A 26,079-nucleotide genomic window follows, 5' to 3' on the forward strand; every position below is an offset into this window, starting at 1 on the left:
CTCTGTCTAATCTGTGGAAGCTGTTCCTCTGTGGATAGAAATTTCAATGAAGATATGTTAACCCCTGTAGCGCGCTGCCCTCTTCTAAATGTGCAGGCTTTCTATGGTTGAGACATTAGCCTGTTAGCTCACTATGACTGGGCACGCTCTGTAGAGTGATACGGCTGGCCATATCCCACCTGGGTTTCAGCAGTTCCGCCGCTTTCCCCTGCGTTCATAGCCTCCATGTCCCGGGGGAAGCGCCAGACACCTAAAGGCCATCAGTTGTCATCTGGAAGATGAATGCCTGTCTTCAAGTTTAGATTAGCTCTCTTCTCAAGTGGCACGTGGCCTGCTGTGTAAAATAGTCTGTGGTATTCAGGCAGGTGCATCCGAGGATGGCTGAGAGGCTGCAGCAGTGTCGGATAAGATAAGATAAGATAAGATAAGATAAGATAAGATGAGATAAGATGAGATGAGATGAGATGAGATGAGATGAGATGAGATAAGATATACATTATTGTGTCATTTCAGCGGGTACTACAGTTGATTTCAAATTAGGATAGAAAATAAGTATTAATTTTCAATTATATTTAGAAATGAGCCTTACCTTATCAGATAAATGATGCTTGCAAATTTATTGTAAATGGTTGGAAATTATGTAGGGCCCTTATCCAAAGCGCTGTACAATTGATGCTTCTCATTCACCCATTCCTACACACTCGCACCAACAGCGAGTGGCTCCCATGCAAGGCACCGACCAGCACGTCAGGAGCAATTGGGGGTTAGGTGTCTCAGGGACACTTCGACACACCCAGTGCGGGATCAAACCAGCAACGACTGCTCTTACCACCTGGAGCCCTTAGTGTACACTTAGTGTACAGTACACTAAGTTAACTGCCAATAAAGTAAGATCATTTATATGGAGGCTGCAGTTTCACTACTCTTGATTTTGATTGCTCTAATCATAATGGACAAAAGTAATCACTTTGTGGGTATTGCTCGGGTGAATGTAAATAGGAATTAGAATGTCTTGGGTCAACCTGTGTGGTTTTGTTACGGTTTATTGCTACAGTCCCATTGAGCATTATGTTGCAGGATGCAGTCACCAAGTGTGTGCATTAGTGTGTGTTGGATACTTCCTGTAAACCAGTAATGTGAGCCTTATACTGCAGAAGGGCTGATTGATTGTTTGTGCACCCCACATATGTTTGGATCTTAACCTACAATTTGTCCAATTGATGTTCTTTAAGTGAATAAAAGCATGTTTGTTATCCAAGAGAAATATTCTGGGAAAACATGCTGACATCTACCAGAAATCAAACTTTTGCCACAGGAAAATTGCTCTGGGAATGCTAACTTGGCATATTGGTTCACACTTTTTCAATACACAGCACAAAAGTGATTTTTATGTCAGTGCAAGTTCATTGCTTTGCTATTATGTTAGAAAAGCAGCAATTGTTAATGACTTGTTAATTTGATTTTAATTTCAACACAATGTGTGAATAGCTGATATATCAGAATAGCCTGTCATGTGGCAAAGACGAATGCTTAATTTACACTCAATTATGTGTTTTGTTGACACCGATGATTTATATTTGTTTTGAATTAACACATTAAAACATTTTGGAATTATATTATGAGGCTGTCAGATTTATTTACTACGGTTGGATAAAGAACCTATGCACTGGAGGTAGGAGGTTTGTTTGTCATGTACATTAGCATGTAACAATATCGACTGTTTAAACTGAGCACAAAGCTTTTAGGTCTAGTTGCACAACACAACACACATTCCTTTTTTTTGCATCTTGTAGTTAATTCCTGGCATGCAGTTGTCATTCCTTTATATATCTGTTGGCCTATAGGCGTTTCCCCTGGCAAGCTATTCTAAGATCAGGATAATGGCGTCTGAGATGATTTTCTAGTGGATATTGTTTTCTTCAGCCATTTTAGATTAGATTAGGGCTTTATTTGTCCTCCAGGGGATGGCAAATAAAGCCATAATCTAATCTAAAGGTCATCTTCTTTACAGTCCATCAGAAACACAGGTAGAAATACTGGTAGTGTACATCTGTAGAGCACATAACACATTGACATAACAATTCATCATTAACAGACATAAAGCAGACTTGTATAGTTATGAACCGTTGATGCCATTGAGGACAGTGATGGGCATGTTTACAAACCAGTGCATAGTATCTACAATATTGCATTACATTACATGTTATTTAGCTCACACTTTTATCCGAAGCGACTTACAGTTGAGTGGCTGAGCAGGAGACGATCCCCCTGGAGCAATGTGAGGTTAAGGGCCTTGCTCAAGGGGACAACAGCTGTGTGGATCTGCTCATGGCTATACCATGAACCACTACACTACAGAGTTCAAATGAGTCAAAGAGGGTGTAGGGCAGACCAGAGGTGATACTGGTAGCTTTCCATTTAACTGCTGCTTTATGGAAGCATGTATGTTTGTGGTGGTCCATAGAGCAAAACAGGCTAAATTATGTTCTGGTATAGTAAGAGTATTAGATGGGGTTGGACATTGAGCAAGCACAATTTGCTGATGAGAACTCTTTGTTGGCAGAGTTCTTGTGTATCAGTGTTGTACTGGTTGAAAGTGAGTTTGTTGACCAGTGTACCTATTGTAGGCACAGACCGACCTCTCACTGTCCCTGGAATTAAACTGCCATGGAGTAATGTTGCTAGTGTACCTTCAGTGATCACTTTATTAAGTAGACCTGTACAACACCTGTGATTGCATATATTTAATCAGCCAATCATGTGCATAAAAATGCATAAAAGCATACAGATGTGGTCAAGAGGTTTAGCTGTTTTTCAGACCAAATGTCAGAATGGGGAAGAAATGTGATCTAAGTGACTTTGACCGTGGAATGATTGTTGGTGCCAGACAGGGTGGTTTGAGTGTCTCAGAAACATCTGATATCCTGGGACTTTCACGTACAGCAGTCTCTAGAGTTTGCAGAGAAAGGTGCGAAAAACAAAAAACATCCAGTGAGCAGCAGTTCTGCAGGCACAAGAGTGTTGTTAATGAGAGTGGTCAGAGGAGAAGCCAGGAAGGTGACAGTAACCCAAATAACCACACGGTGGTATGCAGCAGAGCATCTCTGAACACAGAACGCTGGATAAGCTTCAGCAGCAGAAGTCTGTCTTCATTTTTAGACTTGGATTTTAAAAGAATCGATGAATATGAGGTTAAAGTGCAGACTTCCTTTAATTTGAGGATATTTACATCCGTATTGGGTGATCATTGTAGGAATGAAATACGTTTTCATACATAGTCCCCCCATTTTAGGGGACCGAAAGTAATCGGACAGTTGGGTTCTCAGCTGTTTCTGATTAGTCAGGGGTAAAAAACATTTATTTTTGCGAGTGATGCGATTGACTTGTGGGATAGCACCTCGGTGGGGACTTTTGTGCCATGGTATTAGAATGGTGGCACTGAACTTGGTGTTTCCTTTCAGGAAGCAGTTCTGCTACTTGAATTAAGTGGAACTAAGTGCCAGGTTTTTAATAGGCCTATTTGCTAATAAATTATATTCTCAATTAGTTGAGCATTTTCACACCAGTTTTTTTGACTCGGTGTGGATCACAGCCAACGTAACAGCTGCCTGAGAGAGAGAGTTTTCACTGGAAATTGTATCACGACTTTATTCATATTCCTGAAGGATGGATAGACGCATCAAAGGAAATTATAGTTACTCTTACTGCTGGATATGAGTAACTATAATTTCTTTTAAAATTATATTCCAGCATATGAGTAAAGTAATATATCCTAAGTGTCTGCAGAGAGACTGAGAAACACGCCATGTGATTGGTTCATGCTTTTTCTTCCTTTATGGCAATCAAAAACTCACTTGAAATTGAATATATAAGAGGTGGAGTTGATGAAAATGTAGAAGAGCAATTATATTTATTATATTTTCTTTGTTTGAAAGTGAAGTTGTTTTGGCAAGAGAAGCATATTTGCAATAATCAGAGGGAAAGAGAGAAATTTTGCAGAGTGTTTTGAAGCCAGAGCAGAAGATGAGGATTGCATATTTCAGAAATAATTTTGAAATGCAAATTCTTTAACTTTTCTTCACAGAGAATGTGTTGCTTAATGTGGGGGCGATTTAAAGCAAATGAGCGTGAATGCTGCATTGAATTGGTCACATAATGATGGATGTTCTTGTTCACAGCAAGCCTGTGAGAATTACCCAGTGGCTATTATCTCTCTTGATGCTCCTGGCGAAGTTTGATCATGGACTATGGGCTGTGGCTAAGGCCTGTAGCGCAGTGGTTAAGGTGCATGACTGGGGCCCACAAGGTTGGTGGTTCCATCTTCGGCGTATTGAGCCAGGCCCTTAACCCTTCATTGCTCCTGACGCTTTGGTTAAAAGTGTCAGCTAAATAACATGTAATGATGTTTGATGTAATGTCTATGGTCTGCTAATAGTTTTGATTATTATAGTTGTTACAATAATTATCAACATGTTACTGGCCCAATGATATTTCTGGTTGGTTTCATTGGCTATGAAGCTACTTGGCTTATAGGTATTTGCATATTTTTGTCTTGAATATAAGCCTGTGTGATGCATGCAGGAGGGTTGGTTGAGTTCTTACACCATTATTGCGCAGTTAGACCCATAACAATACCAATGGATATGATACGTTTAAAATACTACCCTCACATACACACACACACACACACACACACACACACACAGACACACACACACACACACACACACACACACACACACACACAGACACACTTTCAGCACATACACATTAACAGCCAAAAGAGCTCAGAGGCTGATAAAATACAATACTTACATAAAAGCCTCTCAATGAGCCAAATGGTTTCATACTTTTCTATCCCATGGACAGCAGACATCTGAGCCAATTGAACAGCAATTCCAACCAAAACAAAACAAACGAACCCCAAGATAATTAGTTTGAGTGAAAAAAGATCCATAATATTCCATGCTTCCCTTCCAACATTGACACTACTTAAAATACTGGCAAGGGGCACATGAAAGCTTTTCCTGCATAGTTACTGAAATATACATTTTGACCTTTATTCAGCCCAAAAGCAATGTACTCAATCCTTAAACTTTTTTCAAGAAACTTAAAAAGTGCTGCTTTTTCAATCCCACACACAATATCGGTTGTTTACCTCAGTGGAAAAGTAATACTTATAAAATAAACAATATCAAAAAATATTCTTGTTTTTCCAGCGATTATTGAAGGGAATATTATACTTTATAATGGAAGAAAAATGTATTAATTTACATTGCATTACATTTTAGGCATTGAGGAGACGCTCTAGTCCAGAACGATTTACACAGCTTAAATTCTTTTTTTTTTTAACATATAATCCATTTATACAGCTAGATATTTTACTGAAGCAATTCAGATTCAGAGCCGTCCCCAAGGGTACACTGGCAATTTGATCATAGGAAGTCCACGGTGAATTTGAATGCAATGTCAGGAATTGCATTTGATTTAAATTCAATAAGATATTCAGTGCCTGGTGGGTTATGCAGTAACTCTTAGGCACAAACTTCCTCATGTGTTTAGATATCTTTATTGTTGAGAGAAGTAGCCAAAACGGCGTGTAATGACTACAGGGACAACCAGAAAACAGAATGGCTGTATCATTGTAATTTCCATGGATTAACAGTATTTATAAAAATATCAGTAATAGCAACAGCTCTAATTCCATTTCCCCAAAATCTACCCCTAGTAACAGACTGGGTAAAACGTTTGCTTTTGGATCAAATTCTGGACAATTAAATGGTAACTTTGGACCCTTTCACCCTTTGGGTTGAAATAGCACCGTCATACATATGACATAGCAGCTAATATATAATGTCGGTTAACTGTTATACTTTTATCGGTAAATGTCATGGCAGTTGTTACTGTCATGACATTGACCAATATAAATCATGATAGATTTTTGTCATTAGACATTAACTGACATAATCTATTATGGCATCTTGTGACAGCTGTTATGGCATGTGTATGAACGTTTTATGGCAACTTTATGCTAAAGGTTTCAAGTAAAGTGCTACCAATGAATTCATAAACATGCACATAAAAGAATACAATGTTATTCTACATCTTTATTAATGTCTTTTAGGGGTCAAAACTGTATAAAACGCACATTTTGACACCGTTTTGTACAGCGCTTATTACTCTGAGGGAAACTCTTTGAATTTCTACGAGCACAATCCATTTGACAAGCAAGGTCGGGCTCTGGAATGATAAGAAGTGCTTCAGAATACTCCATCGCACACTTCATGAATATCATAAAACATTCATATTTTGAGTGGTTCCAGACTTTCCCAATGTATCTCTCACCCAGAACTGCCAAATGCACTGGGCTTTCTGACACTACACAATATGGGACATCGTCTAATAGTCCAGGCTAAAACTAGCCATATCTAAGACACAGGCTGCACTTGTGTTGAGGGCTTTTACTGGCTGAAACAAAATAGAACAGAAAAAAAAATGCAGTTTTGACATAAATTCATTGACGACATTGTGATTTTACCATTGTAATTTCCCTTGTTAGTGTAAACAATGCAGGTCTGTTATTGAATCCCTCCTTGCATCTCTCTGAACAGATAACTGTGATGGCCATCTTGTCTCGGGTCTGCCTCAGGCTTCATTCAACAGCTCATCACAGTTGTCCAGCATACATGGGCCTGGATTCGCCAAGCTTAACAGAAGAGACGGTGAGTATAATTAAAGGCTGTTATATAACGAGACCACTGCTCGCAATGAAATTTGTCAAGTAAATTGTGCTTACATTTTTCATATTCGGTACAGCTGGCTGAAGACACCAGTGTCAGAATGTTTTTGTTTTTTTTAATTGCTGGCTACAAGCTATGCACAGAGCCACATGACATTTTAGGAACACTTTAAGGAACAGAGTTATGACTTTATCTCAAGTGAAATTATTTGTAAAAGATGACTGAGGGCTCTATTTTCCAGAATGAATGTCACGGGGCACATGGGAGCAGAAAGTGGCGATGTGTGTGGGTGCCAGTTAACCCAGTTAACCCAGTTAACCCAGTTAAGATTACTATATTATCAGAGGGTGTAGTGTAGCTCGTTCATAGGCAATCAAATGAACTCTTCTCATTCCGGTGAGCAAGATTTGTGCCCATTGTGTAAGGCATATTGCCAATTTCTTGTCTATGGCTGAAATGGTAGATGGGAATGTAACAGGTATTTCTCCCTAGAGGTGCAGTTGATGAACAATGCAAAGTATACATTTATAGTCAAATTGGACCGCATATGATTTAAAAAAAACTTGATTCATTTTTGAATAGGTATCACAAGGGAAACCCCCAAAATTAGTCTTAGGATGACGGTAGATGTGGCCAGAGCAGGCGGGTGATGAAATGTGCAATGGGAGACTAGTCTGACCGTAAAAATTGCAAAAAACTGCTCCAAAATGGCAACGCACTGCTCCATCTTGACGGACACACACCCTGCAGTGGTTCCCACCGAAGTCAGGTGTGACAAAACCTGTGACAAAAATACCACTCCGCCTGTGCATTAGCTCCCATCGCACCTGGCGTGAGCCAGAAAACGGAGCCCTGAACGCTACACAATTCAAAGCTTTCCAAATTATTTTTGTATCATTAAATCCAAACAAATCAACATTTATTTGCGCAACACATTTCACAAACAATTCTCACAACACGCTTCACAGAACACTCTGACTGACACCCCCACAAGAGAACAGCGAGGAACAACTCCCTGATGAGAGATAGGCAGAAACCTTGGGAGGTACTAGACTCAACAAGGGAGCCAATGCTGGGTATGGGCTTTAATGACCGGCACACGCTAATTACATTAGCGGCAGATAAGTCCTGAGCTGGCGTCTCGGATGGTTGGTGGGGGCGGGTGGCGATGTTGGGGAGCAACAGGTGGGGAGGGAAGAGAGGAGCAGGGGCAGGCGGTGAAGAACGGGAGGTCGGACCGCACCAGAGTCCAGGAAAGAGCCTGTACGGCAGGGGTGTACAACAAGGGCCGATCCATTTAATCATTTTGTGCCGACGTCAGCTCTTAAAGGTACAATTGGTAATTCCGGACTTCTAACGGTCAAGAGAGGAATAGCAGCAACAAACACCTTCAAACCACAAAACTGTTTATCCCTTATATCCCTTCTCTGTAAACGCGCTGACGTTGAAACGTCATTGGCTGTGGCAATTAGAACCAATTTTCAACCAATGAGCTTGAATTATTGTACAGTTCTACAATGTTTTGGTACCGTGTCGGGCCATCAACTGTATATTTTGAAACCCAAATTTAAGGACTATAAACACAGGCAGATGGTGAGTCAACATGTCAGTGAGCCTTTTTCAATGACAGGAAGGGATTTACAATGGTCTTGTAACAATGTTTTAACACAAAGAACTTATCTATTGTACCTTTAATTATTAAATTACTTCAATCATATCTTGAAATGAAATTTGTACTGTATAAGCAACAGTTACAGCCACAGACTGCAAGTGTATCCTAAAGATTTTACGGTCCTAAAGTACATGAGTGAACAAGCCATCAGAAAACTAAAACTAAGGTAATTGGTTCTATTAACAAAAACCAGCACACAGACCGGCCCTCCGGGACCGGAGTTGTGCACCCCTGCTTCATGAGATTCACGGCAAGAGCCCCGACTGCAGTCGGGAGAGGGAAAATTGAGAAGGCGAAAGAGTAACAGGGAAGGCAATAGAGTAACAGAGACGCGATTGGCGATTACAAAAAGGGCCCACCAGGAGTCATCTATGGCTCCATACGGTTGCTAATTGGACAGTGATTGAGAATGCAGTCCTGAGCAGGTAACAACAGTGCCCACGCATCAAGAGCTAGCCCAGGTAAAGTGGGGTCACAGCTGATTGACGGGTGACAGTACTGGTCCTAGGACTTCTCCCACGCTGTCTCCAGATTATATCCGATTATAAGCCTACTATGAACTAAAAAGGTGTGTTTGTAATTTAGATTTAAACATCGAGACTGCCTGACTACTGTGGTGTTCCACAGTAATGTAGGAGAAAGCTCTACCTCCAGTCAGGTTTTTAGATATTCTTGCGACTAGCAAGTAGCCTGCATCTTGAAAATGGAGTGACCTTGTGGGCTTATGGGGTAAAAGCAGGTTAGCTATGTACACTGCTGCCTGGCCATGAAGAGCTTCAAAAGTCAAGAGCTAAATCTGAAAATCTGTCCTGCACTTAAATCAGGAGCCAGTGAAGTGAAGGGAGCAGGGGAGTAATATTCTCAGACTTCTTGGTTCTAGTCAGCACAAGCTGGAGATTCTTTAGCCAGGTATTAGGGCGGATAGCAGGGCATAGCCTAGATATTACAAAAGCATGGATCCATTTCTCTGCATCACCATACTCATAGGAAGTGCATCATTTTAGCTATGTTCCATAACTGGAAGAAAGGCACTCTGGGTATTTTTTTGTGTGCATGTCAAAGATTAGATCTGGGTCAACAATAACACCAATCTCTTTCACAGCCATATTTGGTACAACCAAACAACCATCAGAACTTAGAGTAAGAGTCACCTATACATTTTCTCCCCAAGTTTCTGGGACCTAAAACAAAACATTTCAGTCTTATCTGAAGTTCAAGAGCAGAAAATGAGAAAACATCTAAACCGTGATATCAACAATACAAGCTTCTGACCGAGAAAGTGATAGTGCTTTGCCAGGTTTCACTGAAATATACACTCAGTGAGCACTTTGTTGGTTATTTATTAGGGTTATTTTTAATACTTATTATAAATACTTCTGCTGCTGTAGCCTATCCACTTGTGTGTTCTGAGATGCTCTTCTGCATACCACTGTTGTAATGAGTGGTTATTTGCGTTACTGTCACCTTCCTGTCAGTTTTGACCAGTCTGGCCCTTCTCCTCTGATGTCTCTCATTAACAACACCTTTCGCACCATTCTCTGCAAACTATAGAGACTGTTGTGAGATACTCAAACCATCCTGTCTAGCACCAACAATCACTTAGATCACATTTCTTCCCCATTTAAAAATTTTAAATTTTCTGGACCACTTGACCACATCTGCATGCTTTTATGCATTTAGTCGCAGCCACATGATTGGATGGTTCAATATTTGCATGAAGAAGCTGGTGTATAGGTTTACCTAAGAAAGTGATCACTGTGTGTATATAATGAGAAAAGTACTGGTCCTAGCACTGATCCATGTGGCATAGCATATTTCATCACTGATTATCTAGACTCTTTGTTTTTAATTAATTAAATAATTGTGCCTGTCCTTGAAGTCCGACACAGCCCTGGAGTCTGTTCAGTAGAACCTCATGATCTATTTGGGCTGCCCTCTGGTCCCAAAGTACAAGAACAGACACAGAGTTACAGTTGGCTGACTAGAGTAGATCATTACGGGCCTATGTGGTTTTTGTGCTGTGGCAGGGTTTAAATACTGATTTCATGGATATAAAGTATGTACTGAGTTACTTTGCACAAGAGTTTTCCCAATAATTTCAATAGAAATGTAAGATTGGGGATCAGTCTATAGTTAGTCAGAATCGAGATTTGGTTTCTTCAGTTATGGCTTAGTAACCTCCACTTTCAGTGACTCTGGACATACAAGGGAAGTATGAATGATTTTTAGCAAGTGCAAGTACAGGAAAATGTTCTTTGACTGTTTTTTAAGGAAACATTCCTCAGACAGTCGGTTCTGAGGACTGTCACATGCCGGGACACACCCCTAGGCAGACAGAAAAGACAGACACAGGGAGGCAGAGCGAGTGTCGGTTTACACCTGCGTTTTATTAGGTACACTTTGCTGGGGAAGTGAGTGAGAGAGAGAGAGAGAGAGAGAAAGAGAGAGAGAGAGAGAGAGCATACTCTTAAACAACAAAAAGTCTTCTTCCATCACCCTCACGGAAGTGGGGTCAAAATGACAAACCAAAATACGAAACATAAAGAAAACCTACTCAGCTCTCTCTGGCACCTCTTACTGCGGGAGAGAGCACACATGTAACAGCCTGGACTAATTCCTCATGTTGCCCAGGTGTGTTTCTACTTAACCACTGGTCCTTGGATCGCCCTGTCTCCCTCCCGGAAACCGAGCCCCATCTGTCACAAGGACACGGCTAGTTTAGATAGCTCATCCATGTTAATGGGCATAAAACAGTTTTGTCTGATAAAAACATTGTTTTTTAGTGAATTTGTCAAGTAGTGCCAAACAGAAATTCTAGAGTATTTACATTTACTTTTAGCCAGCACACTTAAATTAGGCTCAACATCGGCAACTGTGCACTATAGCCACTGGTGCCTCTAATCTCATGTTTTTCTGAGTGCTATGCCCTATGATCAGGGCTCCTTCAGTAGGTATGTTAGTTAGCAGGTTTGAAATGCGAATTGGGTGCTGCAACGCAGCCCAAGGCATATGAATACATTATGTATGCTTTATGCTAAGTGCAATGGGCAACACCTTCATAAGTGTTACCCTTTACACTTGACATATATTAACATATTTATGAAGGTCAATGTAGCTCTTATGAAGGTGCAAATGTATGAACTGCCTATGAAGGAGTTATATAACTTCTACCAAGGGCCATTCGTAGAAAGTTTTACTGTGTAATTAAGGCAGTTGGAATTCCCCAATTCAAACTGCCAAAACTTGAAGGTACAATAGGTAAGATTTTTGTGTTAAAACATTGTCCATTGTCCATTGTCCAAGACCATTCTAAATCCCTTCCTATCATTGAAAAAGGCTCACTGACATGTTGACTCACCCTCTGCCTGTGTTTATAGTCTTTACATTTGGGTTTCAAAATATACAGTGGACCGCCCGACACTCTGTACCAAAACATTGTATAATTGTACGATAATTCAAGCTCATTTGTTGAAAATTGGTTCTACTTACCACAGCCAATGGCATTTCAACGTCAGCATGTTTACAGAGAAGGGGGAGGGATAAACAGTGTTGTGGTTTGAAGGTACCTATTGTACCTTTAAGTTTGCTGTTAGCAACCCATCTGTTTGGTTTTATCGATTTGCTAAAGACTTTGTTTAACAGGCAAATGCATTTGATTGAGCCATAACACCCTCTCATGTTCTCCTACCTGATGACCAAAGCTGCTGTAAGTGGGGAAGGGTTTAGTTAGCTCTTGGATGGGTTGCAATAGAGGGGTCTTTTCTATGGACACAATAGAAAAACATTACTCCAGTAAAGTGATTGGAAACGTGCTGTGATGTGCTGTAGGGGAACGTTGACTTTCAGTTGCAAAGTTAAACTGAGGCCCTGAATTACCGTGGCAACTATCCCATTCCCATAACACTAATTACAAAGGGCAAAGAGGTCCCCTCTGTCTCGGCCAACTCCAGCTTTATTAGTCTTGGTATTGATGTAATAATTTCCCTGTTTCTTTGATTTAACAACTCCTTCCTCGGATATGTGGTGAGTTTTCTGGCATAAAGAATGACCCCCACACACACACACGCACACACACTACCGCCTCCTTTATTTTAAACTGCTTAACGATCCTGAGACAAGATGAAAGACACTTTATTAATGTATTCTATTATAATACAATTCTATAATGATACTCTTGACCTCAGTTTAAGACGATGGTCTTCTGTGCAGTGACCTGTTGGGTTGCAGAACCAAGTGCATTTATTTTGTGAAATGCGTCTCACAAATGGAATGTATTGCAAATCAAATTATACCAGCGTGAAAGATAGGCACTTCAGTGTTCAGGACATTATTTATATTGCTGCCATGAGTGAATGCTTGATTTAAAATGCCTTTTGAACTCCTGTTGTGAACTTACAAATTATGTCACATCATTTAATGAATGGCATGTCAGGAGCTCCCTACAAATGAACCAATGAAACTAAATGGTTAAACAGACCTTTTGTTTCATAAGTTAATGGTTTTTACATCCATTTGCATTCTATCAGGTAAGATTTATTGCTTCATTTTTTATTCATTTTGGACACCATTCAGTTTTGTGAATTAATTCTAAACTTGCAGTTTTATTACACTGAATAATGTGGACTGTCATGTAAATGTCACAAATACTTCAAAATAAACATTTATCGTAGCGCCATGACAATATTAAATACATGTGCACAAACATTTGCAGATGAAGCTGAATTTTCAATACAACCAGTTTCTTCTTTGTTTCAAATGTGTCCTCAGTACAGATTCATTTTATATCACATGGTAAGATTTGCTCTGTAAATTAAAATAATTACTTATACTTATAAACCCTGCAAATGCAGGCCCTATACTATTTATTAAGATGTCTTACCCGATTAAGGGGGAAAAGGATGTTTTCACTCTACAGGAAGCTTTTACTTTCACATTTCTGAAGGTTCAGCATTATTTTCGGTGCTTTTTCAGTGCTGGCTGTGCAGTGCTTATTATCAGTTATTAATTCAAAAATGGATACTGCGTATTGTTAAAAACCCCATGCCGTTGGCATTTGCAAACTGCTTTCGCTTGTATGAAAGCAATATTTGTTATCCTCTCTCATTCATATACATTATAATGAGAGGTAGGAGGTGCAAGACAGGGGAATTGAACTGGAGGCTCCCTGCATCCCATGGGTTATATGAATTTAATTATTTTCCTCCCTGCTGATAAATATTTATTACCCAACACCTTGCAAGGAAAAACTGTCAGAGATTAGATGTACTTGAAAAGTAAGTCTCTCTGTAACAAACACAAAGCCTATTGCATGCGTTTACTCGAGGCGGACCACAGATACACTAATACATTGAAGGCCAATAGGAAGACAATACAACTGTTTTTGTACAAATGTTGCGTACAGATTGGTAGTGGCGAGCACCTTCAACACTGGGTTACCGGAACACAGTTTCTGCATTGCGGGAAAACATGGTACCAATAGTGTACATGTAGGAGTCAATGGCGACTGGTAGACATTTACCTGGGTGTGGTGCCATACACACGCACACACACACACACACACACACACACACACACACACACACACACACACACACACACACACACACACACACACACACACACCAGTACTCATCTCCAACCTCTATAATTACAAAGGAAAGACAAAGCAATGTCAATATTAAAATAAATGTTTTTCTATATAGTTAACAACGTAATCTTGGAGCTTAATAAACTGTATTGGGTTAATATAACAATGAAAAACAAGAAAATAGTAAACATGTTGTCCAAATTAGCCTACTTGACGCCTGATGTTGGTAGTATGTAATACCAATGCTTCCACAAATTAAAAAAAAAATTAAATTTCATGATGTAATCATCTCCCCTTGAAATATTTCATGAATTTCAGTCTTGGGTGCATGGATTTGTTTCTTGGACAAAGTGAAAAGATCAATGAATGAAAATGACCTGAGAGGCTTTAGAGGGCATGTATGGAGGATGCTGTAATACACATAAAGGGATAAATACATTTAAACTCAGCTTCTCTTTATAGGGAAGCAACACAAAAGATAAGAGAAACAGAAAGCCTGCAACTCAAACAACGGACCCTCTCATTAATCAGAAGGGATTTCCTTCACAGTGTGAAAAATGGTCTTAAATAAAAGCATATATACAACTGTGATCAACAGATCTAATATATTAGACAACAAAACATGTTGTACTCAGATTATGTTGTATGCACATAAACTGAGAAACAAGGTATCACAAACCATTGGGAATTGTTCTCATTCAGAACACATTAACAGTTTTTACAAGAATAGTGTAACCGCACAAGTGAAAACACTAAACACAACCAAACCTATTCCCTCAAATTAAGGAAGTTAATAATTTAATTATGTTACAATGACACAAACTATCAATACGACCATCCTATTGTTTTTAGGTTTGTATCAACATACAGTAGCCTACAGGCAAAAGAATACCAAATGAGCTTCAAACCACTCTGATGCTGCCAGATAGAATTGTTTCTCCTGAATATTTCTTCCATTGAGTTTGACAGGAAAATTCGTCAGAAGAAACAATTCTTTTAGTATCTACTGCATGTCTGGCAGCAGCATGGTGGTTTGAGGCTCATTTGATACCTTGGACCCTTGATGACTTAAAGCCATTTAGCCAAGAAATGTGTTCCATACTGTATCAGCATAATTTACAGTAGAATCTCATCCCACCCCCCAATTCCCATTGAGAGCCATTCAAATGAAATGAGTTTTAGTATCGCTTGTAACACAACCTGAAAATAAGATATGCAGACTCTGATGATGTTGATAGGTCACATACATCAGGAAGTTATGGATCGCAAACGATATGCAACCGAATACAAAACATATCTCCTTTGACATTATGTTAATTTGTCTCAAACGTTGAAATGCGGGACTACATATGAAACCAAAATGTATAAAACTACTCTTTAATAAATGCTGAGTCTGCACTTTGGCCACGTGAATTGATTGATTACAAACGGACAAAATAAAATATTAAATCAGAAAAGGGTGATTCCAAAACTTTTGAATGGCAGTATATACCTTTAGCCAAAATAGCTGTCTACAGGACGTTCATTCACAACTCTAGCAGGTGTTCCAAAGTCAGTAAGCAGCAGTATCTGCATGAGCGAGACGTCATTACATTAGACATTCACTTTCACTGACATTACTGTAGTTACCTTGCCTTGAAGCAAGATGATTCTATAGATCGTTAAAATCCAAGGGTATGCATATGATCTCCAATAAAGAAAGAAAGTTCATTCATTTTGCCCAGTATATGACTACACACTAATCTTTTGCAGGCAAAATAACTCATTGGAATTTTTGATGTAACTTGTAATTCATGCTTGACAGCAAATTTAAATCAACACAGCTCACTGTTCTTTTAAATTGATAGCCTGTAGCAAAATAATGCAAAGGTTTTCCATTCGCAGAATCAACGCCCTCTGTGCACTTAGCATCAATATAGAATTACCATCCCACATTATTTTTATACTCGAGAGCCATAAATTATTTCACTTATAAATATCCCTCTCTAATGTGTAAGGATTACACAGTAAAGTGTTCAGTGTTAATTAAATAAACTCTTATGATGAACATATGGTCCATAATACAAATATGTATTCTGTTAAGAGTTGGATTTTCACTGGGAATTTTACTGTCTAGTGTTTCTAACATTATGTCTTGGTGCCTACAGTACACAGTCAAATATTCAGTGTTAATTCAACTCCAGTTGAGTCCAATATTAATTATTTCCAGGTTGAATTAACACTGAACATACACGCATATTATGTCAGAATAAAAAATAAAATAAAAAATAAAAAAAATAAAAGCCTTTTCATTGTGGACATATGAAAGCATTTTCTTTTTTAAATCACAACAGTCTCCCATCTTAGTGTTAAACCAAATAACGTGCTAGCATGGTCAGGACTAAGTTTTATGGTTTACAGTCTGTAAATTTGGAATTTACATCAGAAGCTACCAGTATTCACTCATCGTGCAGCTGTTGTGAATCAAATTTGAAATCAATATTTAATTTAAAAGTCACTAAGGGTTTCGGATATAGCATATACGTATAGTGCATTCTGTGATAGATAGATTTCCGTAAGCCATACCCTTGTTGGGTGAGGTGGATGACAAAATCCTTTTAATTCACTTTAGTTACTAGAGTGGGAGCTAAAAAATATGATTAAAGTTGGGTACTGTACCTGTGTACAAATGTTCCATGTTCTATTTGAAAGTCCTATTACCATTGTCTACCTTTTAGCATTTATCGGAAAGGAACTTGAACTGATATATCCTCCTGCTAAATCTGTGTTTAGGAAATATTATATACAGATGATTCTTGTCTGCTGAGCTTTATCCAATTATCTTAAAATCCAATTTGGTCTGCAATATTGTTGCCAGGTAGCAGTGTCATCAATAACAAGTTACTGGCTAATCTTTTTCTTTTTAATTGATCAAGAGTATTTACATGTTTTTCTTGTGTGATGAGGTGTGCGATGCTGACTTCAGAAGTTTAACTCCCAAAGTGTCGAAACAATCTTTCTCGAGCAAACTCCAGCAGAGCTCTAGCCTCGCTCTATACACTGCGCAAATTATTCGCTTTGTCTGTGATCTCAAATCTTGTATCTTGTCATTTACTGTATTGTGTGTCAAATCCTATCTGGATGCTTCTCCCAAACAACGCTTGATAAAACGTTGTGTCATTCTAAAAACAAAACAGCACTGTTGTTCTATTCCATCCATCCCGCTCTTGAAAATTAAGATCTGTTCCATCCCCTGAAGCGTTTCGTGTTTCTGTTTTCCATTATAAGGTGCGGGCGGATGGTCCCCACTGGAGTCGAACAAATATCAATGGCTTCAAATTGATTTTGGCCAAAGGACTGATATAAGAGCTATCGCTACTCAGGGGAGGTATGGCAGCTCAGACTGGGTCACCAGTTACCTCCTGATGTTCAGCGACTCCAGCAGGAACTGGAAACAGTATCGCCAAGAGGGAAGCACTTGGGTGAGTTCAGACCTTCTCCAGGGTGTACAGGTGAGAGAATATGCTGGGAGTTTTTTTCCTGGGAGAACCCTCGTGGATGACAATAATGCCATGGTAATTTTATTCTCCGAAAAACAGAATTGCAGATAACAGGGCGCAGTGGGTTATCAGATAGACACCTGTGATCACACTGTTTAGTGATGCAATATGATATAAATTGGATGTAATCTTCTAGTATGTTGGAAAGACTTTACTGAGATTTCTGAGATATTATATATAGTAGTAATACTTTGCATATTCTGTGCCACAAAGATGTGCCATCTACCTGTTAAACAGGTGCATTGTCATGCATATACTATATATATGTGCAGTATGTAACTTGTTAGTATATAATCCCCCACAATATAGTTTAGATATAGTTTACTAGAATCTATTATATCTGTGTAAAGCATCCATAATACATTCATAAGAATCACACACACACTGCAATTACATAGAGCGTTATGAATGCTTCTTATAATACATTTGCAATATCAGATGATGCCATATCACAGACCTGCATGTTCAACTCTACAACCATACAAAACAATGTATGTGCGTCCATTTTGTCAGCACCTGAGTGGGGTCTGCCCTGAGGATTGCCCTTTGTAGTTGACCACAAATCAATAAAATCATCAACATTTTTCCTGTTTGCTCCAGCGTCTGGATATTACAACAAAAATATTTATCAGAGTGTGTGCTCCATTGAAAGTTCTTTACAACATTGGTGGATTTCATTTGACTCATGAGATCCAAGCAGGTCTCATGATGTTTTGATTCTTTCTGACTGTGGTAAGAGGAATATTTAATGAGTCATTAATTAAAGAAAGGAGCATACTGTGTATAGCAAATTCAACAGGCAGTCACTGGGTAGATTTATTCTATACCAAATACTTTGCCAAATTATCTGCGATCATTATCTTTGATCATGGCGACATTTCATGTTCTTAATGAAGTTTCATTCCGCTCAAGTCGCTGGAGTAGGGAATTTAAAACGCAGACGTAATTGCGCACGTGAATGTGCTACAATGGTCCTAAAGTGAGCATCAAATTACATTTATGGTAATATACTAATTACTCTGTGAAAGGCGCCGTTTTCAGAGACTCCTATTTTTAGATGGCCTCCTAACATCGAATGTAGGCTACGCCTTGGAGAAAGCTCTCCGCGTCGTGCCGTAATACCGCTCACAGGCGCTGTCAATCACGTCTCCCTCTCTTTCCATTTAAGTTATTTGACATTAGATTTTTTTTTTTCCCACCGCGCCTTAAACGCAGTTAGTCCTAACAGGGCTTCGTCTGCCTCCCTGTGAAAGAGTGGGCTTGTCAAGCTTGATGGTAGGAATTTGCATCTCAGCCCCTAGCATATTTTCAAGGGGCATATTAAGTAAATGAGATGCTTTCTGTGAACATTCTCAGCATGAAACAGCATAATTTGTACCAGCTTAACATTCTGCCTCACAAGAGAACTGACCCATTGAAAAGCACTGAAGATGCTTTTAGCATGAATTATGCAGGAAGGAGAGGGGTGTCGGGCAAGGAGGGCCGCATGATGGAGACAATACGATGGAAGCACATTCGCCTGTCATAAAAACGGCTGGGATGTGGTTATTCCGTCATAAAGAAGTCCCTGAAGGTAATGGATGCAATTAAAGAGCCATTACATTGATAAGCATAACGTAAGCCTGTATAAATTTAATCACACAGAGAAACGCGTTGTACTTCTCCCAGTACGGAGCGGGAACGTGTTTATTACAATGCTACCGCCGTAATCACCGTGAGCATAAATTTCAATTTATTAAACTTCTGTCAGCTTTCACAAGAGATTGTGCTAGTATAATAAAAGTTGAAGTATATTCCAGTAAATTGTCAAAACAGATGAGCAGTACCTACCAAATGGAATTATTACATTATAGTGCATTATACTTCACTTCAAATGCAAAGAATGTAAAATTATTAAAAGATATTTTTTTTGCCCCGTTTAGTTTGACAGCTGTGTGATAATAATTAATCAACAAACATAAATACACAATTCAATTTAGTTTTTACACATGTAAGGTGTATTTCTTATTATTACACAATACATTTTGTGATAAATCTATGCAGTATATATGATACATGAAATAGGCTTTGAGTGGATGAATGTGATTATCAAATCCTTTCCCAGGGGAGGAAATTATGGCATAAAAAATGAAGTTTTCAGATGACGCAATCCACAATGGTGCAGATGAGCTTTGTAGCAATAAGTACAATAAATACATAAGTAATGTAGTTCCATATTTACACATTATTCATCAAGAATTTCACCTGCTCAGACAATTACAAAATAATATTCTTATTCTTCATCTGGTTTAGATAGCCGGTTGAAATTTTGAATTCACAATATCTTAGAAGATGCTTTAGAGGTGGCCTAATTCAACTGGAGTAAAATGAACAATCCAAATTATGGGGAAGCCTGGGTCACTCTAAAATTAAGAAACGTTAGAAACCCTATAGAAAAGATCTGAGCAGCCTCTTCATAGTTGAATAGAGCTTGACATAGAATGCACGGTTCGTGCTCCCGACAGGTGGGAAATGATCCGACGATCAATGCCGCCGACGATCGATAGTGGCTTGCGCTGTGAGCGAGAGCTATCTGGAGGTGGGTTCAGCATTAGGCTTCAACATCGAAACAGGGGCTTATCCACAAAGTGAAGTGGCCAAGGTACTCCTTCATTTATCCAGGGGAGGCATTTGATAGCTGTCAATATACAAGCTGAAAATATTCATCTCCAAGTACGTCTGTCTGTGGTCCACAGTGTTCTGCGCTTCCTACAGTCGGATGCTAAGTGGGTGCTAAGAGGTATTCATTATCTAACTCAGTCGGGCAGGACATCTTGTACTTGCCTTTGTATGCCGTTTTCACTCAGTCACGTGCCTTAAATTTATTCCCACACATCTCCCTTCAGTTTTCAGGCATTCACTTCACCGTCGCTTAACCGTTCCAGTCCTATTTTATCTTCAGGCTAACATTTATATCTCCCCTCTCTTTCGCTGTGCTCTGCTTATGACTGCACGCCATGGTGAAACCCTGCAGAAACAGCGCTGCCTTCAATTCACGGCTGCACTTATTTAAATGATTGAACCAGTAGTATTTGTTAGTGAAGCTTATGTTTGTTTGTCCAGCTTATAGGGTATTTAATTTGTATTTCATTTTTAATTTTGGTGACAAATGACAACGCACCGACCACTCAACTAACCACACAACCATCCATCACACCCTGCAATTATGATCATATTCAACAAAATATTGGACAAATTCATAATTGTATCCTCTTTTTTCTTTATTTGAAATGACTGTCCTTTCTCTTTTACCAGCAGGAAGTACTATTCGTCTGCTTGCAGTAGTTCTTCCTGTTTTTTTCTTGTTTTCCTGCTCAATGTGGATTTAAATATAAGCAAGCATGATAGAAAGTTCGGTATAGTAGTATGTTTTACTCCAAATAAAAATAATGGGCATCAGTTTTATAACTCCTTTATAAACTGTACAAATTGCATTCATAAGAACTACATAATCATTCATACAATGTCATTTTCCATAAATAGGCATATGGTATGTCATGTCACTACTGGTGACATTACCATGACATTCCAAGTGACACTCCATTTGCCACACCATTTCTGTTATTGGCATAGGCTAGCCATTTATCAATGCCTATGCTTATGAAGGTGCTATGTAGTGCGTATGAAAGACCAGTAATCTAAAATGCAATGTATTAATAACTAGCTTCCACACAAGAGGGTACTTCATGCAAAATTGTCATGTTACTTCACCTTTCTTATACATAGTTAATGTCTAATAGGCTAGAAGATGCAGTTATTTGTCAAGAAAATGGTAATTGCTTTCCTGCTCCAGATTTGTTTATATATTTATGGGTTCATATAAAAATAGTTTTTTTAAGAGCAGTATGTGGTCTGCTGTCACGTTGACATGCACAGTTGGTTTTCGAAACTGAAAGTTACCGACTGTGGAGTTCATAGGTGAGAGAAATGATTGTTTTTGCAGAATAAGTTCATACCCTGTTGGAGTACGAGCCAGATTCATACACAAACGCAAAACATTCAGAGATTGAGGCTCATTATTTATAACCTGGATTCAACTTAACAGTAATGAGTTGTCTTCATGTTTTATTTTCAAAAAAACTCATTTTCAATTTAAATTCTATTCGTCAAAGTAAATGTTTTAACGACAAAATGATGTTTTATTCTTTCATCTTCTGCCAATTATAGCGTGGCTAACCTGTCCCCCACCACTTCAGTCTGAAAGATAATTTTTCTCAGAAGTGTAAACTTCTGCTGTTCTTTCAGTTCGCGAAGTCTTGCCTGAATCACGCGTTAGCTGATGACACCTCACACACAACTTTCGCTCGCCCTACGTGATGAAATGCTGACGGAAAACATATTTGGGTTTGGATTCACAGGGTTTCGTGGGAAACTCGAATGCCGACAGCGTTGTCCAGTACAGGCTGCAGCAGCCGGTGATAGCCCGATTCCTCCGCTTCGCCCCCCTTCAGTGGAACCCAAATGGAAGGATTGGCCTGAGGGTGGAGGTCTACGGGTGCTCTTACAGTGAGTACAGAGGATAATACTTCAGCCCGCGAGCCGTCTGTAGCTGCGTATTGTTGGCGATCGTTTCAGCCACTGCTTTCCAACTCTTAATAAAAAAGTGGGCACAATTACTGACAGGAACTCATAGGATAATGCATAGCTGTTATTGAATTATTATTTTTTGCCGTAAATATATTAGCTACAACATATTGTATTGCTGTATTTATAAAACCTACCGGTTGTTACAACACTATTGTCTAGACATCATACTCAGTGCCTCTTGACACAGTATATACATTCACTTCAGTATGGGTTGAAGTATGAATTATTCATGAATTATTCAACCGCACATTAACCCAGTGGGGGTACTTTGTTGTAGAGAACTGTAAAAGGGGAGATAATGAGTGGGCGTAGTCGATGCAGGGAGGTGCAGAGTCTACGCATATTATGATGTGGTTTCTGTGCAGAAATTTGGGTGTTCGTTTCTTCCAGGGAGTGCACGCGACATCATCCCAATATAAGAAAGCCAATATTATGCCATCTATATTAATGGAAATATTTCTAGTAATCACCTGTCATCTGTATGTAATTGATGAGCCGCTGTACAATGCATAACCAAGCTCAACACAATTTATGTAGGGAGATTTAAAATGCAATGACCTTGAAGGATTGCTCCAAGTGCAGATATTTCATTGGATTTTTACCATTCAGTTCTCCACTCATAAAACAATGCGTCTTCATACGCTCTGACCTCCATAGCCCATACATGCCATGTAAGCAGAAAATATAAACCAGCGGCAAAACAAATCTTGGCTCTGTTAAATGTAACGAATGAATAGGACAGGTGAGAATATATTAATTTCTCCATGCCAAAAATACAAGGTATATTATCAGTAATGCAAATCGTGAATGATTTAAATACTGAATATGTGCTGAAATGAATATGTGCTAGTCTATATAGATTATGTGATTGTTTTTTTAAAATAAGAGTATCCATAGAATGAAGAACTTATTTGTGATATGCATTTAGACAAACATTTGTGCTGTGGTTTGTTGGGAACTAGGACTGGCTACACCTTAAGGAGTTTTTACTTGTAATATGTTATTTGCAGAGTCTGATGTGGCAAGTTTTGATGGCAGCAGCTCATTGCTCTACAGGTTCAATCAAAAGGCAAGTCAAACAACCAAAGATGTTATTTCCGTGAAGTTCAAAACAGTACAGAACTCTGGCATCATCGTACACGGCCGTGGACAACATGGAGACATCTTAACACTGGAGTTACTGGATGGGAAACTTCGGCTAAAAATAGGTATCCCTTTTAACAGTTCTTATCCTTTTCCAGGTACAGGCTGCATGTAATTATGTGTCACAGCTTTGTTTAAAAAAAACAGACAAAGAGATAATAGCAGGCATTATATATTTTAAACGTATATTTCATACAATTGTTTATCTTCACCTCAAAGCTATCATTGTACAGCCTGTTTGTAAGAATAGCATCCATCCCAGACATTTTTATTCTTCGAATGGTATGTTGTTGTGTAATGGGAAAGACAAATAGAGAAAATGTATTCTTTTACATTACATTACATTACATTCTTAAAGGTACAGTTGGTAATTTCGGACTTCTAACGGCCAAGAGAGGAATAGCAGCAACAAACTGTTTATCCCTCCCCCTTCTCTGTGAACGTGCTGACATTGAAACGCCATTGGCTGTGGGAATTCAAACCAATTTTCAACCAATGAGCTTGACTTATTGTACAGTTATACAGTGTTTTGGTACAGAGTGTCGGGTCATCAACTGTATATTTTGAAACCCGAATTTAAGGACTATAAAGATGGGCAGAGGGTGAGTCAACATGTTAGTGAGCCTTTTTCAATGCTAGGAAGGAATGGTCTTGTAGCAATATTTTGACACAAAAATCTTACCTACTGTACCTTTAAATTATAGTCACTCTTTATTAGTGGAATATCAGTGAACAAAGCTGTATGTTTTCATGACTATGTGCAGTGTAGTATATGGTGAGAAAACAATTATAAAGAGTAAGTGTCAGCTGGAACACTCATGCGGTATCTTATTCTCTTCCTCTCTTCTGTTTCCTGCATTAGCACTCACAAGTTAACAGAATGCCTGATAGGATAGCAAATTAACATTGGTGAAGAATACCGTCGGAGGCAAACTGACAATCTGAGAACAGTTGCGTTACGTCAAGCAACAGCACTTTAAAAACTGTAGAACATTGACCTAAATCACTTAAACTCTGATGATAATGTATCAGAAATCAGAAGCTAAGACCTTTCTGTGGTGTTCTTAAGATGAATCTGCTGTGAAAAATATGTAGCTGCATATATATGTTTGTGCCTCCAGACTTCACTATTTGCTATCTGCGATGAAAAAAAAACTTCTTGTGATTCTTTCTTTACAGTCATTTCTGCTGCCAGTTACTTGGCAGTTGGAGGGGTTTTTTTGCTCTGTTTTGTAACTAAACCAACATGAACCCAGGGCATAATGATGTCCTAAATGACAGAGAGAGCTACAAATCCAGTGCCCCTGGGCCCAGGCACCAGTGAACCAACAATTTAATGACACACACTTCCATTTACCTAAAATCTATGTATCCGTAGGGGCCTGTATTTCTATTTTAGCGAGAAATCGAGGTTGTGGTAAAAAATAAAATAAAAACTTGCAAGGGAAGCATGCCATGTCCTGACGTCCTGAGAAATGAACTCATGAAATAAGGCGGCCGCACTTAATGTGAGCGATATAGTGCTTGAATTGTTTTCACTTCACAGGTTGCATTTTTAAAAATGTAAACATTAATCCTACTTCTGAAATGAGGAATTCAGAGGTTACATCTACAAGCAAAATTCTCAAGAACAGAGAACATTTGGAGGCCCAACAAAGAACAGCTGAAAAATGGAATGGTTTTGATGTTGTTTTGCAGGACTTCTGGGTGGCACACCCTGCTAAAACATTAGCTCTCAGTGCAGTGATACTCTGTGGTGTAATGACCATGCCATTACTGACTCTGTCCCTATTATCAGTGAAGGTTAGGTTAGTTATTTAACTGAAGCTTGTATCCAAAGCGATGTACAGTTGATTAGACTCAGCAGGCAGGAGTTAATCCCTCCGGTGCAATGTATGGTTAAGGGCCTTGCTCAGAAACCCAACAGGTGCTCTGGTAATAGTATAGCTACACTGGAGTTTGAACCAACAACCTTCCAGCTCCCAGTCATGTACCTTAACCACTAGGCTACAGGCTGGTCTCAGTTAGCAGAGTATAAAAAATAAACCATTACAATGACAGAATTTTGGATTGAAGTAATTAAGGGATATCCAGGGATATGTAATGTCTTGATTTTATGCTTAAGATTAATCCACAGATTTCCACGTCTGATTTCTTTTAAGATGTTGTCTCTGATAGCACAAGTGAAAGCAACCTAAAGCTACAGTTATGTTACTACTGTGGCACCCGTTTGATCAAAAGTTTTTGGTATCAACGCACAATCACCGCTGCACAAACTGAGAGGGAGAATGAAAACAAACAGGAGAAAATTAGCAGAGGGTCGAAGCGACTCTTTTAGGTTTGTCTTCGGTATATCCTGGGAGCTAGAATTATCAGCCATTTCTGCATGAAGAAGCAAACCATTTCCAGTCTGTCTGAGATGGTCTAAGAGATTCCAACGCTCTTCTCCTCGTCCGCCAGTCCCTGCGGTTATGAGGCTCGTCTGAAGATAAATACGTGTAATGTTTCCAGTAGGCCTTGTAGGTTACAAATGCAAGGCCCAAGGGCTGGTGTGTATGATAGGTTTGTAGATAATAATGGATAGAAACAGCTACAGCTTGCACTATGCATTTGATACCATTAAACTCTAATGAAGACACACAACCAATGCTAACAGCTTCTTAATGCCACGTATGGAATAAGTTGTTTATATCATCATCTTTGCTCCGGTAATGCATCTTGCAACATAGAAAAAATCTCTCCTGCTGTGTTCTGTCTGAATTATGTAGTTAT

The 26,079-nt window shown here is 39.0% G+C and overlaps 1 protein-coding gene across 1 annotated transcript in view; it reads left to right on the forward strand.

Moving 5' to 3' along the window:
• Window positions 1-26,079, forward strand: part of LOC133140164 (contactin-associated protein-like 5) — an 81,077-nt gene that overhangs the window by 14,017 nt on the left and 40,981 nt on the right. Inside the window, exons 2-5 of the mRNA XM_061259786.1 lie at window positions 6,612-6,722; window positions 17,267-17,460; window positions 21,936-22,083; window positions 23,175-23,372. Of these exons, the coding sequence (XP_061115770.1) occupies window positions 6,612-6,722; window positions 17,267-17,460; window positions 21,936-22,083; window positions 23,175-23,372 (651 nt within the window). The remainder of the gene's footprint in view (window positions 1-6,611; window positions 6,723-17,266; window positions 17,461-21,935; window positions 22,084-23,174; window positions 23,373-26,079) is intronic.

Source organism: Conger conger, chromosome 11, assembly GCF_963514075.1.
Source record: "Conger conger chromosome 11, fConCon1.1, whole genome shotgun sequence".
Classification (NCBI taxonomy): Eukaryota; Metazoa; Chordata; class Actinopteri; order Anguilliformes; family Congridae; genus Conger; species Conger conger.